Source organism: Adiantum capillus-veneris, chromosome 4 (genome assembly GCF_014529385.1).
Source record: "Adiantum capillus-veneris isolate H3 chromosome 4, ASM1452938v2, whole genome shotgun sequence".
Lineage (NCBI taxonomy): Eukaryota > Viridiplantae > Streptophyta > Polypodiopsida > Polypodiales > Pteridaceae > Adiantum > Adiantum capillus-veneris.
In genome coordinates, this window is record NC_140934.1 from 26,626,799 (window position 1) to 26,644,384 (window position 17,586).

General features: G+C 43.2%; 1 protein-coding gene across 1 annotated transcript in view; it reads right to left on the reverse strand.

Annotated features, from left to right (window-relative positions):
- Positions 1–3,546: 3,546 nt before the first annotated feature.
- Positions 3,547–17,586, reverse strand: part of LOC147458890 (P-loop containing nucleoside triphosphate hydrolases superfamily protein) — a 32,153-nt gene continuing 18,113 nt past the window's right edge. Inside the window, exons 4-7 of the mRNA XM_086510305.1 lie at positions 5,918–6,952; positions 5,659–5,827; positions 4,406–4,563; positions 3,547–4,139 (exon numbers count right to left, since the gene is read on the reverse strand). Coding sequence (XP_086366431.1) covers positions 3,879–4,139; positions 4,406–4,563; positions 5,659–5,827; positions 5,918–6,952 — 1,623 coding nt within the window. The 3' untranslated portion in view covers positions 3,547–3,878. The remainder of the gene's footprint in view (positions 4,140–4,405; positions 4,564–5,658; positions 5,828–5,917; positions 6,953–17,586) is intronic.

Consider the following 17,586-nt stretch of genomic DNA (forward strand, 5'->3'; position numbering starts at 1 on the left):
GTTTTGAAAGCTTTTAGTGGAGGGACAAATATAGTATTTAATGTATAGTAAAGTCACTATCTCTCAGTACCTGACGCGGTTACATCGTCTCTTGGAAACGGGTCCACATATTGAAGAAGGACCAAACTCCATATAAAGAAGAAGTTACCTTCCTTTGAAGTCGAGATTCTACCGATTTTAGAATGTTTTTTCTTAATTCTTGTTTTATTTCATGTTTTTTCTAAGCTACATTAGCATTACTGCTCATTGGACGCGTGTTTTCTTCTCTCTCTTCAATATGGCCCTCTAAAAACCTCCAAAATCTCATAATGCCATAAGAGAATATATACAGAATTCCCCAAGATGGTCCCAGAGCTACGTTTTGAATTAAGACATGTATTTCATGTGTGATGTTTAATGAGATAGCTCTATGACAGGACAAGTTGGAGTTTGATGCAAGTTTCTTTAGTTCAAATCCAGGTGTGCATGGTTATGTGTATATCAATTTGAATATGTATATGGCAATCTATTTGGCTTGTATCAGTTGATGCCATATGTTATGCTTTTTGTGGATATGCGAGCCACATGTAACACTCTTAATGAGCACTTGATTTGTTAGTCTCTTGATTGGTCTCTTGATGAGAGAGTTGTGGAACCTACTTTATTTCTCTTGCAAAATTGAGAATTTATTGCAATTATGGATTTTTTTAATAGATTTGAGCTCGTTGTTCTTTGACTCCAAAGTTTGTCATATCGTGATGTACTAGTAGTATCTATCCATGCCTCTTAGGAGTGATTGAGGCAGGTTTTGATTGATGTGGGGGACTTGACAAATCTATGATAGTTTTTTAGCTCTTGCATATAATTGTTGCCTATCAATACGCATTTGCTACTACTGGTGCCAATTTCTGTATTATTTTATGGCAGTTGTTTTGATTCGTATCCACATAGCCTTTTGAGAGTTATGATGAGATTTTTTAAATCGAGGATTGGGAGCCAAGTTACCCAGTGAGGTGAATTAGGCTGATCAAGCTCTCCTATTATAGCTTTGCTATATGATATATATAGATGGGTAAATGTGCTTGATAGTCGAGTTGGCTTGACAATATATTGAGTAAGTTTAGATTCTTTTTATGCCCAAATTGTATACACTCTATAATCATTTCTTATAGCTCTTATGACTTGAGCTTTATGCAAAAATAATATGAAAATTTGATTAACATTTTCTACGAATTACGGTTGTTTGGTTGACATGGTGTCTGTGGAGTCAAACCTAACAAAATTTATGCCGACTTTTCTTGTTATAGTTTTGACTATTGTTTATGCATTTTTTCTAACAGTTTTTGGCTGAGATATTGTCTATCTACTACCAAATCTCTGCCAAATTGTTTTGTGATTTTGCCATAGTCTACTACTTGAATATGGCATTTTTTGTGTTAAATAAAGAGCTTTACAATATACATAAGCTTGATGGTAACAGTTTTTCTTTGTGAAAAGAATAAATTAAAAACGTTCTTATTCAAAATAAGCAATTAAAGTCGTCGTTTGGCTAGCCATTTCAGCCTCTACCTTGTTTGATGAGGATTGGATTGACTTAGATACATTGGGAAAATCAATTATTAAACTCTAGTGGACAAAATCTGTTTACTTTTATGTGCTTAATGAGAAGACCACCAAGTCCTTATGAACAAGGTTGTGTAGCACTTTGGAGAAGGCAACTGCTATGGTTAAGATTAACCTTTGAAAAAACTCTTCAATTTGAGGATGAAAGAAGATAATACTGCAGCTTCTCACTTTAGTCAATTTAACATCATTTTTTGTTAGTTACAAACTCCAAAGTTGAACTTGGATGAGGAAGTGAAAGCTTAATGTATGTTATGTTGATTACCTTCATCACGCACACGTATGTTACTGTTATAAGTAATCACTAAACCTTTGCTAAAGTTTGATGACGTAGTTGGAAACTTTCTTTTTTATGAGATTAGATAAAAGTTTGTGGATCAAGGCAAGCAAGGTGCCACCCTAAGTGTTGATAAAGGAAGAAATCAGTTCAGCGGAAAGTCTCATGAGTAGAGTATACCTTGTGGACATCGCAATAAGTCTTGGAATAATAAGAACATCAAATGCTTTTTCTCTGCAAAAAGAATGTCACATGAAAATGAATTTCTATAAGTGGAAACAAAAGAAGCAAAAGCGCAAGGATGACAAGAAAGAGGACAAGGCCAAGATAGTGGAATTAAATGCTAAGCTAGAAATGACATGGATATTCTATTTTCCTCCTCTTTACTTAAGTATCTTTTGACGATGGCTCATTCAACCAATGTTGAACTTGGACTCCAGCACATCCTTTCACGGTACGCCTCATAGAGATGGTTTTCTACCTATGATAGTAGCACGTGTGGATACGTACATTTGGGCAACGACTTTGCTTGTAATTTTTTTGTGCAGACAACATGCATTTGACATGTGACAATGGTTTTTCAGTTGTGCTCAAGAACGTGAGACGCATGCATACTCTCGTTAAGAGCTTGATTTTTATGCACTTGGGTAATTATCACCATCATGCATGGTTTGGTAATGGCACTTGCAAGACCCAAAAAGGATCGCTAGAGGAGACAATTGTGCTAGTCTTTACCCTTTACACGTTTCTACAACTTAAGGTCATGTTGTAAATATAGCCAAGTAGCCATCTCTGTCTTTGTGGTATAGCTGGTTAAGGCGAATGAAATATAGTCTCTCTTGTTTGTGTTACTTGTCTATATTCAACTGGTCAAATTTTCAATTGTGTGACCATTGTATGGTGAGCATGACAAATCAACTTCTTGTAGTTTGTCAAGCTAAAATAGCATGAGCGGTTAAAATTGTGCATTTAAACAAACGTGGATCTATGCCTACGAAATCATCGGGTGATGCTACATATATAATCATCTCTATAGATGGAGCAACTTGCAAGGTTTAGGCATATCTATTAAAGATATAGATTATATTTTTAGTATCACATTGAGATGGATTTCATTTGTACAAAGACGGTCAGACACGAAACTTAAGTGCTTACGTATAGATAATGCTGGAGAGTTCGTCTCCAATGCGTACTGACATTTTGGTGATACAAATGGAATTAAGAGAGCTTATTGAATGCCAAGCCTAGAATTGTTAAGAGAATGAATTGCACGCCCCAAGAGGCAATTGCAATTGTCATGACACAAATGGACTCCTTAGATGGCTTATAGGTTGAGTTCAGCTCTTCAGAATGCAGGTCACCAAATGACTTGCATACAAATCAAATACTTATGCTAGGCCTGGTATGAAAAGTAGCCCATCTGCTAGTGATGGACATGTGTCCCTCGAGTGGGGCTTAGTAATATTGAAGACTATATTCATGTCCTTTTTAGGAGGCTATGGTGTTACCTTTCCAGTCCCCCAAAACTAGTTACATTTGTGCTTTTAGCTTGCTTATTTTCTTGAAGCCCAAAATAGCTGATCATTGGATCTCTAGGTAGTAGGTTATTTTATGTGCTGTGAAAGTGGCGTCGTGAAGTGTGACAGAAAGATAGCTGATCAAGCAGGTGTTTCCAAAGGAGGTTTATACAACATTTTTACAATTCGGTCCAAAAAGGGGGAAAATGGAAGAATCTACAGAGTTTTAATGTCAAATATACCGGGACAAGTACAACAAGACTGGTGAAGGCACATCCCGTGCACTTAAATGTGCCTTCCAGTTTGCAACTCCGTTTTAACTACAAGAAGATTAAAATTTTGTACATGGGAAAAAACTGCCATGCACAAAAGCATGGATGACAACTTAGTACCAGTCATGAGGCTTGAATCTTGGATGTGTAGGTGAATGCATATACATCAACATCTGTACAACCACTGGCTTACCAGCATAGACATCCATATCATCTGTTGGCGGGCTCTGCACTTGCATTTGACGTTCGAGAACCACGTGAAGGCAGTGAAGGAACCTTTTCTCCGGACCCAACATGTTGCACCACTCCATTTTGTCGTATGTGCTGCAATAATCGTAACAAGAACTTGTTGTTGCTTATCGTGGAGCTGTCACATACCACTGCAACATGCTTCCGTGCTCGTGTTATTGCAACATTTATCCGACGACGATCACCTAAGAACCCTACAGCTCGCAAACTGTTTGACCGAACCTGCCAAGTTGAATGAATGATAAGAAAACCCCAGTACCTCTATAACAAGCAAACTTTCCAGTGCTGCAAGTGAGACTTAAACTTCTATGAGAAAATCATAACTCAACCATCTCATGTAGAAGGGGCTCTACGAGCTCATGACAAGCATGCCTTAGACAGCACAGAAAGTGCACTATTAAAAAAAAATTCTCCTGAAAGGCCTCACCCTAACTAGTACACAATAAGAACCTCTGAAATGTTTCGAAAGACGAGGGTCAACTTGTTACCATGGAAATTATGACTGCATCTGCCTCTCTCCCCTGAAAACTATCAACGCTGGCAATCTGGAGCCCCATAGCATTGGGTAAATCCTCGACTCTATCACGAAGAAGTTGTACTTGAGCTATATATGGAGACTGCACCACAATGGAGGAGGGCGGCACGCCTGCAGCATACCAAAAAGACTGTGAATACATCCCTCTGCAAGATTGTGGAAACACTTATACCTTTGCAAGGCACTTGACAGAATCTCTCTCTCTCTCTCTCTCTCAAAGAACCGTATGTTGTCAAATGACCAAGCGAAGAAACCGTCCAAAGTAAAATACCTCTCAACCTGAATACATGTTGTTGAACACCACTTGCACCATCAAAAATAAAGGCATTCCACATGGTCCAGCTATGCCAAAAACACTAGAAACGAAGCATATCGACCAGCTGACAATGCTGACTATGACGTGCATTAGAGCGCTTTCCAAATACGGAGTCACGAGGAGAAAACGATTCACCAGCAACATGAAACCAGACAGATGAAACATAGGCCCATATTTTCTTGGCAAGAGGGCAAGTACTGAAGCGATGTCTATTGTCTTCTCAGAAAGTGGTGCGAAAGAAACACATTCCACTGGAAAAGCGCAAATTCGCTCCCAAGCAAGCCCTCCCACCCTAACCCGCCAAGTATACCAGCCTCAAAACAATACATATCTACACCAAGCACCAGATTTCTTGACCCTCCAAGCCTTGTTGGCCTTGTCAGCCAACCAATAGACGCTCATTAATCCAACATAGTTTACCAGCACAACCTCAAGAATCATCATGATTCATGAAATCCATGTACAAAGAAGGCTCAGATACTCCAAGGAGCTGCGAGTCCATGTAGCAATGAGCATTTTAAAAACAGCACTCAAAATTTAATCAATCTATCCAATGCAAAAAAGGATGCAACTAATACATCCTTTGCCTTATCGGAAACACTGAAACAGCCATGTCCATGGCTGTCCTGACAACCCCAAAACCGAGGTAAGTGTGAAAGTGGGTATTAAGGAGTGTGTGCTACTCAGTGACCCAGATGTATTCGCAATTCTAGCATCCATTTGCCGACTAGTAATTCTTCTGAAGTGAGATAATAGGAAAAACTTCACATAGTCAATCAAGAACTCTAAACTAACAGCTTATCAACAACACACTTCTTCTCAACTATGAGACGTTAACGTGACAACTGAAGTATTGCATTGGCCGTAGGAAAAAGACTAGCAACACATACCAGCATCGATCAATGATCTCACATGGTTCATTACAGCGTCAGCCTCTCCCTCATTGAAGTAAGACCCAGTCCCTGCAGGATCGAGGCATTCTTCACACCCTGACGCCAGACTCCCAAATGGAAGCCTCGTATCCAACAGAAGCAATGGTGTCTGAGTGGTCCAAGAATCCTGTAATTTGAAAAGTTAAATTAAGCAGTGTTGTGAAGCACGCAAAGTCAAAGAATGTTACCTGGACATACAACCAAATCAGTTTCGTACCTTCACACCGGGTGAATCCGCTAGGACATGTGAGGCAACCTTGGACGAAGATACAAGCTCTCCTTGGTACATCTCCTTAGATGTCCATCTGGCAATCACATCATTCATTCGATATTGGATGCTGAGAGTGGTTCGCAAATTCCCATCATGTAAATTGAAGGCTCGCTCCATAAGTGACACCCCAAAGCCACTTTCAAGGGCCTTCCGGGAAAGAATAACGGGGGCCAACTGGCAAGGGTCACCAGCTAGTACAGCACGTCGTCCTTTGAGAAGCGGAATCCAACATGCTGGCTCTACAGCTTGCGCTGCCTCATCAATAAGCACCATATCAAATGCTGGCAGCTTTTGCACAAGAGGTTCTCCTGAACTTGTATTGGTGCTAATGACGACCTGCGCATTTTTTAAAATGTCATCAATTACTTCTTTTTCTTTGTGTTTCAAGCTTTTGCTGAGCTGCTTTAACAACTGCCTAATCCCAGTGGCTAAGTCATCATCTCCCAAGCACTGCCTCAAATCAGCCCTGAGATCTGCCCTTCTCCTAGCAAATTCTTTCTGAAAACTGGCCATTTTGGATTCCACAATTGCACTAAGAGACTTTGAGCTCACAGCTGGAGCAACTCGGAAAGGGTTGCCAATCCGGACAATATTCAAGTTGGACGAAGCAAGTTTTTCAACTAGATTATCAACTGCTGCATTTGTAGGAGCAGTTGCCAAGACTCTCTCTCCTCTTGATACTGCCTCACAAATTAACTTGCAAACTACTGTGGTCTTACCACTCCCAGGAGGTCCCTGAATAACTACCACCGGCCTACATCTGTTCAAACCTAGCTGAACAGCCTTGCTTTGAGACTCATCAAGTCCGTCATATAGTTCATCTGACCTACTTGACTGATCCTTCTTCATGGATGGAGGACCATGCAGGGCAAGCCAACAAATATCTGGGCCATCACCAAACAAAGTCGCCACTACTGAAGCTGCTGGGTTTTTTTTATGCAATCCCAATTTCTGGAGCTGTTGAAGAGCCTCCACATTCCTCTGCAAAACAACGGGGTCAATGTAGTAGTATAGCTTTTCATTTACTACTGAACTTCAACCAAAAGCCTAAAAAAAACGTCCCTTTCCATTAGTCTGCTGGTTAGAGAAAAAGGATATGATGGAAGGAGGGGGGGGGGGGGGGGGGGGGGGCGGGGGGTGCGAGAGAGAATTTAAACCCTTGCAAAAAGAAAAACCATCTGCATGACAAAACGTAACATCTTGTCAAGTATAACCTTATTTCTTATAAAGAATGGGAAAAGCCCTCTTTTCACTTGTGCAAGAAGACCCCTTTGCGATTTAATCAAATGCCCAAGGGTGAACATGTATGAAATTTTCAAGATAAGGGGGCACAAGGTGTAATCACTTCCGGCGATTGGTCGGACGAAAAGACAGAATCTTCACGCTTGGCAACACTTTTAGTACTTCAAAACTACTTGAATAACTCAAACACACACACACACACACACATAGAGAATCCACGCGAGGCACGGAGTGATGGAGTTCCACCCCAAGATGCACTGGCCCCGAAAACTGGCGCCCCTTTCGGTATTTCTTTATTATTGATTCGACAAGGTACAACTCCCAAGGGTTCGACTCTCCGAGAATTTGCGTCGAGATGCCCCCAAGAAGTGGCCCTCTAAGCACTTGTAAGTTACAAGGGATGCCCAAAAGCAGAGCCCCGAAAGAATTTTACATGAAAAGCATCAAGTCTAAAAGCTTCTTCACCAAAAAGCTAACACTAAAATCTGTTTAAAACAGCCAGAGCAATATGCGGAAATCCGTATAGCAATGCTTCGTCAGCGTGTTAGTGCAAATTTCGATATCCATACAACTGCTACATGTCATCACTCTGCGCAACTGGTACTTTGTGTGTATATGTGTCCTTTTTATGATTTAGGCCCCCTCAACAAGGCTTTATAAGTTGGTATTTCTCTGTTTCTTCTTCTTCTACTACTTAGGGTTTAGGCCATCGGCCAATTCCTATTCCATTGATCGGAACTTGGTGATGCCTCGTCACTAACTAGTCACATACCCCTCTCTTTAAGAAATGTAATCGTCCTCGAATACACTTGCAAAATAGTTAAAGAACAAAAACTTTCTTCAGTAGACATTAACTCTATGTCCCCATGTACTAGAGTCCACAAGAAAGTACTTTCACTGAACATGCAATCCACAAATCACACACTTAGTTCACACTGAACAGAGTGTTTCAATCATTCAATCTAGGACATTGTAGCCTGTTTTATAGGTTGCCCGCCACAAGACCGCTCACCATCTCGGTGAGAGGAATACTAAAAAACTATGAAAGAAACCACTAGGTACAGCATCTGTACAATGGTGAGCTCCTGATTCTACGGAGCACCCAACTCAATGGCTTTACGTATGAAGCCGAGCCTTTGTTTCAGATATACAACCTCACGATCCTGTTTCATGTAACACATCTCTCTGACCCCTCCAGGAATCAGGATACAACTGTAGTTCCTGCTTAATGTATCTACTACGATCTTTCTTGAAGCAGGTGTTAGGCCCAACCATGACCACACATGCCTCAAAAGTGGAGTTAAAAACACTGCACTACTTGCAAACGCCTTAAGCCTTTGAATAGGCAAGAACCCAGTATGATTGCATAGTCCAAGAATCCCAATTGGCAAACAAAATGAGGCTCCACAGCAAAGAGATGCTCGGTTTGGATCCAGCGCATCTTTATCCTCCATAACCATAGTGAAAGGAAAATGACCTGGTCCACGCTTGCAGATGAACCTTGCAACACTTTCTGCAACAGCACAGCCATGGTAACCTAGAAGTGATTTTGATTTTTTTTCTATGAAGCTGCAAACTTGCTACCTGTTTCTTCTTCTATGCAGAAGGAAGCTGGGGATTCTGCAAATTAGAAGGCTGATTTTTCTTGTCTGAGGAATAGAATGAAGTAGAGCGACTTAGAGATGATATACCCTAAAATTAACTGAGGGAAGAACGAAAGTAGGGTTTTTTTTGTGTTTTCTAGAATGAGCTGGCTCTAGCACGCAGAGAGGAACGAGCTATGGAGAGCTCTAACTTCTCCAAATCGAGAGCCAGAGAGGAAGAGAGAAAGGGGGGGGAGAATGAGAGGGCGAAAGGTGTGTGTGTGTGTGTGTGGGGGGGGGGGGGGGGGGGGGGGGTGGGGGGAGGGTAAAAATGTAAGGGGGGGCGAGGGGCGAGGGGTGGGTAGGGGGGGCGAGGAGCGAGGCCAGGTGGGTAGGCGGGCAAGGGGCGAGGGGTGGGTAGGGGAGCGAGGGGCGGGCTAGATAGAGGCGAGAGGGGAAGGGTGGGTGGGTAGGGGCAAGGGGGGGGGGGGGGGAGGGGGGGATAGGGACGAGAGGGGGAGGGTGGGTGGGTAGGGGCGAGGGGAAAGGGGTGTGTGTATAGGGTGGGGAGGTGGATAGGGGATGGGTAGGAAACAGCAGACGAAAGCAATAGATACAATGCGAACATAGCAGATACCACTTGAGTTATAATGGCAGCGCTCCTCCTACTGCGCTCCTTTGCGAGCTTACCTAGTGTGAAATGCTTTTAGTAAAGGGTCAACTGAGCAATCAACTTCTGTGACTTCTACGCTAGTTGTTGGCTTAAGTGGCTCATTGGGCGCAGTTACGGTAGGAACACAACAAAAAGGTGTGACCTCACGCAAAGGTTGAATAGATAGTCCATAACAAGGCGTAGACTTGGTAGCTTCCAACCACTATAGCAGATCTTCGTCTGACCCTTCCGGTGTAGTAGGCTGTTCTTGTTCAGGGTTGTTTCCATTGACAAAGAAACTTGCTGCACAACGGGATCCATGCCTCCTTCTAAGTGAATGGGTTGCATCAGGGAGCCAGGAGTATGTATTCACATTGCGTCATTTCCCCAATCATGCAGTGCTTTAGTATGTCATAGCCATGGTCTACCGATGAGCAAAGGAAATCCGCCCTCTTGCTGAGGGAGGCGAACTACAACAAAATCTAGGTTGAACGTGAAGTCTTGTACCTGCAGAGGGACCTTGTCTACTATTCCCACCGAGTAGACAGTTCTCTGGTCTGCCAAAGTCACTGTGAAGGGAGCGGGCCTGGTAGGCTGGAGACCCAATGCCAACATAGTGAATTCGGGCATCAAGTTGATACCCGACCCACCATCCACTATGACACCAGAGAAGTCGTGCCCTAGAATAGACGCGGTGAGACGAGGACTCCTGTAATCAGTGAGCGGAGCAGCGGGAAATGAAATCATGTAGGACTCTAAGGGTTGCACTGGTAGGTGCCCGCCACTAGACCCTGCACAAGGATACAGAGATTGAATGATGGAAAGGGTGTCACTTCAAAAATTTGCATCGAAAATTTGTATCAAGTCAAAGCATATCGTACAATGACACTTGCTGAAAGGTGTTTTTCAAGATAGTCTATGTTGTAGGCTTCTCTCTTTTGATCAGTGCTTGCTCTGGTACCTTGAGCATCTGCAAGTCTTCTACTACTTCCCATGAAGGCACCATCAATATCTGAGAGAAGAGAGGTAGGTTGGCTCTTGGCACTACCTACTGTTTGTCAGCTACTAGGGGAGGTTGACTCATTTGTGTGACTGGAGATGAAAAAGTTGGACCGTCAGGGAGGCTGAGATCAAGAGCAGCTCTCTATGCCCGTGTGCGCACACTAGTAGGCTCTTCCACCTGTCTCAACCCATTTTGAGAGGCAACTACAAGAGTGGAAGGCGGGGCCTGTGGAATGGTTCTTATTGTGATTAGGTTGATCTTTGGGAATGTAAACTCCTCCTGGTTCTTGCTTGTGCTTGCAGATGTGGATGCGCGTTGTTTTGGGTAGTCCTTACTATAGTGATCCTTGATTCAAAAGCAAAGGACACTAGGTAAAACTGCAACTTCTACCATGAGAAGTTTATGATGTCGCAGCAAAGCCCGAGACAAAAGAAGCCAACAGAAGGCTTGGGCTCAGAGAGTATTACGAACAAGAGCCATGTGGAGTGGATTTCCAAAACCCTTATGAACTCTTGTCCACAATCAAGGAAGATGGAACAGCCCAGATCTCTGATTAGCAAGGAAACAAGGTAGAAGTGGTCATTACAAAAGAGAAGGTGGCAGAAGCTCTCAAACTGCCAACAGAAGGAATGACCATGAGGGCAAGAGATAGAAAGACGGCAGGAACCTTCACCAAGGAAACTGCTGCTGCGACATTTGCCGATCTCATCCAGAAACAGGTGGAAGAACCTGCAAAATTATACCACCAACACTTCCACTTCCTCGCCAAGAGACCGCCAAGGTACACAACACCCAATCATGCGGTTGCGACCACTTTTACACAAGTTCTCAAGTCAACAACCAGACAGCCTATAGACCACGTGCAGTACATGTTGTCCACACTGAAAAGGGACAAAGAAAAAGAGTAAGATAACATATCCGGGAGCACCAGAGGTACTCACAAGAATTGCCTACCATGCTATCAACATGGCAGACAACTTGCCACCTACCCCAGATCAGAACACATGGATTGTGTCCGCACAACCATCTTCTTGAGCCACAAGATCTACCAAAAGAACATACAAATCTGATGAAGAAACTGTCGAGAGCTCTCCAAAACGGCATAGCAGTGAAAGCTCCGATAATGAGGAAAGAAGAGCAGGTATCAAGGAAATGAAAAGAAAAGCAGTGGAAGCACATCAAGAGGATCCACAACAGAAGCAGGCGAGATTTGAGAGAGAGAAGCACTCTTATGAACGCAGTCGCCAAGCTCAAGGCAAGGACCTTGAAAGTGGGTACCCATTGAAGTGAAAGGACCAAGGACAAAGCACCATGCTAGGAAAGAGGCCGAAGATCCCACAGAGTTATTGGAAAGAATGTAGCAGGAGGTAGAAGCATTGAAGCTGAAAGAAGCCCAAGAAGCAGAACGAAAAGCTAGAGAGGCGGCGAAGCAGCAAAAACAAGCAGAAGAAGCAACCACACAAGGAGAAGCCAAGCATGAACAAGGTGACATGTCTCCTCCACCTTCTTCACCTGCTACAGAACAGCATGATCACAACATGCCAAGCCCACCACCATCACCAGCAGATAGAACCACAGAAATTGAGCCCACAAAAGAAACAGAGCCTGAACAGAAAGAAGACACTACACAGGAGCAAGCCAAAGCACAAGAACCAGAGCCGGAAAAGGCAGCAAGCCCTGCACCAGAGGAGACCACAAAGTTTGAACAAACAAAAGAACAAGATTTAGAAAACATCCCTTCTACCTCCACACAACACGAAACGGCCGAGGCATCCACGAAGCCTCAAGATGACAAAGCAAAAGAAGGCCAACCACAACCTCAAGGGCAAGAACAACCAGCCACCACGACGCCACCAAGAGAGTCATAAGAGACTGCCGAAACCTCTAGGCAGCTCACAAGAAATGAGGATTGGCAATCCAATGATGAGGTAATCCTGCAAATCAATGAATATGCAAGGCACATGCACAATATGACAGAAAGATTCCGATCAACAGCACTTAGCCGCAGCACAAAGGCTAAAGAACTGGAGATGGTGATTGACGCTCTCCAAGGAGAGTTAGAAGACGGATTAAATGTCATCATAGATCTACAAAAACAAGTGCAAGAGTTGAAAGCTAAAGCTGAACAACACCAGCTAGCACGAGACAAACAGCAAAAGGAAATGGAGGAGTTAAGTACTTCTCATGAAGTTGACAGATGCTTGCTAACGAACTTCTATCTACAACTCTGTCAATTCAGAAGATTCAAGTGCAGTTAAAAGGAGCGAACTCCTCCCTGCAATATTCATAACAAAGGATCAATGATCAAGAAACTTCTTTGTGACAAATACGAGAAAATCCCGCAGTAGCCTCGATCAAAGGAACAGACGAAGTATACAAAACATTAGAGAAAAAGAACAAAGACCTCGAGCTAGAGCTAAAACTGGAGCAGTCTCAACGTAGAGACCTGGCATTAATGCGGATGCAACAAGAAGAAGAGAAGCTAAAAGAAATAGCTGAGCTTAAAAGAGTCAACCAGCTGTTGCTGAGAGATGGACAGCAAGAAACGCATGAAGAAGCAGGAACTTCAGAATAACCACAGATAGATATTTCCTAAGTTTCTTTTGCTGAGATGGAAACACAGCCAGCAGAAAGGCTAGGTAGCAAAGAGGATTTCAAAGTACCATTAATCGAACCAGATAAATTGCCAATGGTCCTGGTCCAGCTGTCAAAAGCTGAGGAAGATGTACTCAAAGAAAAGAGTACACAAGAAACAGATGAGCGGTGGAAAGCAGCGATGGACTGGGAGTTGAGAGTTCTTCACTCAAACAATGTTAACTCAACTCACTCCCAATCAAATCAATGTACAATGGCATCAACAATCCTTGCCATATCCTTTGATAAAGGTTGAGTTGCTCCAAGTCAAAGAGAGACTTTATAAAGACATGCAAGTAGAAGGCGCAGAAGAAGACCGCCCAAAGTGGAGGATGAGCTGGTTGAACAAGAATCCAAGATACCTGATTCTGTTCACAAGAGCACCTGTGGCACTTCAAAAGGATCTCACTTTTTGTCCTGTACCAAGAGTAAGGACTTGGCAAGCACATGAGGCAATAACAAAGAAGCGGCCAATATGGCTGAACTACCCAAGATTGCCAGCTCCAAAAAAGGGACCGCCAACAGAAGAATACATGGTGAAAACCTTAACGAGCGCCATGTCATTCTTCAAAAATCTACCTGATCTATCATGTTCATGCTTTATAAAATTTGCCAAATGCTGCTCACCTGCATTAAAGTATTTCATGAGCCAGAGCAAGCAGGTACCACGTGGATGTCGTTCCTCGAGGGCAATAAAGGTTTATACTACGATCTCAGTGGTCAACCTTCCAAAGAAATCCTCTATAGCTTCTACGCTCGATCGATGTTCTTACCCTCACATAATATGTTGGCGTTTGAGGAAGCATTTTACACAGGGTTCTTCACTTGGCGAACGAAGATTTTTGGGCCAGTGATCAGCAACCTGACTTCGAGATTTGTAGGCTACTCCACAGTTGAGCTTAAAAACAGAGTGGGTGTAGTAGTGACAAATGATGTTTGAGAATGCTTGCACAGAGTGGGTGTAGTAGTGACAAATGATGTTTGAGAATGCTTGCTCATTCATACTCATGGCCCGAACCCTTGTGGTTATTTGCGGGGGGAGTATTGAATGATTGAAAAGTGTTGTTTTTACTCATGGCTCGGACCTGGATGGTTATTTGCAGGGGAAGTATTAAGAAATCTGAGCAGTCCTTACTTTCGGCACCTCCAAACAACGCAAGCTGCGGTCCAGGGAGCGTTTGGTTGTAAAAGGCCTCTATATCTCATGGCCCGGCCCTTTTTAGGTTATTTGCGAGGGAGTCGTTGAACAGCTCATGGCCCGGAACTTTATGGTTATTTGGGGGGAAGTGTTCATCGGCGGCTTTATGTTTCTATGTCTTATAACATGCATATGTGAGCATTTGTGTTGCATTGTGATGTGCAAACCACTGAATATTCCTAATTGGATGAGATTGCGTGGGTATGTAATTTTAATGCATCAAGACACCCGCGGAAGATCGATGCAGGTGTGATGACTAATTTTACTACGTCGGAATATCAAGAGTTCCGATCTGGACGAAAGGAGAAGCCAACTTCTTGATCAAAAGAGCCGAAAGGAAAAGCCAACTCCTAAACGAAAAAAAGAGCAAACTGATTGTCCCTCGAAATGTCCCTTCGAAATTTTTAAGCTAACTTGAATTGTTTTGCAGATATGCTGTAATCGCGGACGATTACTTTCTTTCAAGGAGGAGGGATGTCACAAACTGCTGACGTGGCAAAGCCCTGAAGAATGGAGCCAACTTGCAAATCCCGGCCGAGGGGCCTAAACCCTAAGAAGAACTAGTAACAGAAGAAGAAGTCCTACCAACTTATGGGGACCCTGTCCGATGGGGCCCCAGTGACACAAGGGAATTAACATAAAGCAAGACCCCCACACACACACACCAAGACTTGCACAAAAATTGATGACATGGCAGTTGTATGGACGCTCCGGATTTTTCACTCGCTGATGACGTGGCAGGCTGTACGGATTTTCGCGTTTTGCGTTGACTGCTAACATGGCAGTTTTACGGAATTCAGTGATTTACGCTGGCAGCTTTTGAGCATTGTTTTTGGACCAGATGCTTTTGAGTTTGAAGGCTTTCATGAAAACTGCTTATGGGGCCTAGGGCCATGGGCTCATTCTCGGGCATGCTTCCTGGAGAAGGTGCACAGTCTAGAGTACCGGCTTGTACTATGTTGATGCAATATAAAGAAATACCAAAAGGGGCACCAAGGTTTGGGGCCAATACTCTCTGGGGTGGAATTCTGCCTCTCTGCGTCGCGTGTCATCTCTCTCTCTCTCTCTCCCTCTCCCTCTCAGTTCAATTGTTATTGAAGTGCTAAAAGTCTATTCAGTCTGTTCTTTTCTATTGGCACGTGGTGCCCGTCTTGTGACACAAAGGGAGAGAGAGAGAGAGAGAGAGAGAGAGAGAGAGAGAGAGAGAGACTGCTGAACCAACCAACCTTGGCAGTGAATTGATAATAATACAATGGGGGCAAAGTGTACTTATATATAGTCATCACAAATATCCCTACCCAGAATTTGACAAATAAGTGAAATAAATACCTAAAAGCCAAAATAAATAACGGGATTACTTTGGGCAGTTCACTTGAGATGCCAAAACTCTTAACACCCTCTCTATAGCTCATAGTGGACATAAATAGTGAGACCAAGTCGTTGAAGAAGCTACCATGGACACTCCCGTGGGGAGACTTAGATGGTTGACATTTATGAGTCGTTGGTGGCTGGAATTGGAGCTGATCTCTTGAGACAGCTAATTCCAGTGTTAGAAGATTTCAACTACCAATGTGGGAAGATTTCAGACAGTAGACTGAACAGAAATCAGAAACTAGGCTGGAATTTGGATACTCGAATAAGAATCAGAGTTATGTACTAGAAATAAGGTTCAGATTCAGATTCAAAAGACTGGACAAGAAGTAAGTGTAACTAAAATATATGCCATGATTGAAATTACAGCGAATATGATTTACAAAGAGAGTACAGCCTACAATACTGCCAATGATTCTCAAGTACAAGTGTAGCCAAAGCGCTAACCCAAATGATAACAATTGCCAACCCGATTACAATCTAATGGGCCCTATTTATACACTTCGGGTTTACTGTAGTAATTACCATAGTAATTACTAAGTAATTTGCTGCCCATCTCCTAAGAAGACGTTCCCACATAATGAACTATCCCACCATCTACATCCTTCCCTTCTTTCTTGAATTTTGGCAAGATTCCAAAAATTTTGAAAAATTCCCCAGTCTGATTCTGATGTGAGACTGAAAAATCCACCGTCAGGTTCTGATGTTGGGAATCTGGCTTGACCATTGACAGATTAGTCATACAAAGATTGCGAGAGACAGCAGAAAAGCCAAGGGACTGCGAGAGGCAACTGAAAAAGCCAAGGTAGAACTCTCACCAGGCCAAGGTGGAGCTCTCATTAGGCCAAGGTAGAGCTCTCATCTCCACTTGCCCGCTGAGGAAGAAAAGTCGCCACTGAATTCTGAGATGGAAGTACCCAGTATCCTTCCATTGGACCGTCTTCCGTTTGCCCTTTGACCTGGAGGGTGCCTGAGAAGTCCCAGTACCAGCATTCTCCTTCTGAATCAATCAGTAAATGGCCTCCTGCTCAAGCTAATCCCGCCTTTCGGTGGTCATCTCTACTTCATAAGGCGTGAGGGAATGATAGGTTTTGGTGTCAGAATCATAGAGTGTACGCCTTCCCTTGGTAATCATGGTTCTGACCAGCTTATGACAATACGAAGCAGTATGGATCCATCCTTATGGAAGAGGCTGATCAGTTTTGACTCGAGCTTCGAAAAGAATCTCAGCCATCTCCCTATACTGTGGTGCCAGACCCGCCTTTGCTGCAATATCCTTTTCAGGCAATTTAAAGATTCGACAGTAAGTTGCAGCAACTGATTAGTATTCCTGGTCAGGCCTGTGATTTGAATCTTCCACTGGTCCATACACATCCGGATCCTATGCATCTCCTCTTTCAGTGCTTGAAGATCATTGATTTGGAGAGCATCATTGAACAAGGTTTGCCGAGTCTTCCATTCCACAGTCGATCGCTCATACCAATCCTGAAGTTCATCAGTAATTTTGAAGTATGTAAGGCGATCAACTGGTTCTGGGTGTTGAGGATACAGTGCTGGAAAGAATCTTGGCAGCTCTGTCTCTCTTGCTGGAAAGGCATACAAGAGAACTGGAGAATCAGGCACGAATTCTAAAAAATTGAGAATAGCCTGGTTCTCTTGCTGCATCATCTTTCTGGTGATTCTCACTAGCTAGAACAATGTTCGGAGAGCAGTTGCTTGTGCTCCGACTGACATTTTAGTCTGAGGTCCTTTGCTAGTGGTTGTCTGGTCCTCAAGAATAGCTCTGACTCTCTGATCCAAAATTCCTCTGGCAGTTTGCATTTGCACCAAAACTTCCTTTAGATGTTCCCTAACATTCTTCATATATCTGTAAGTTGGTCTGTTTCCCAGCAGAAGTTCTAATTCTAGGGCAAGGGAGCGACAATCTGCAGT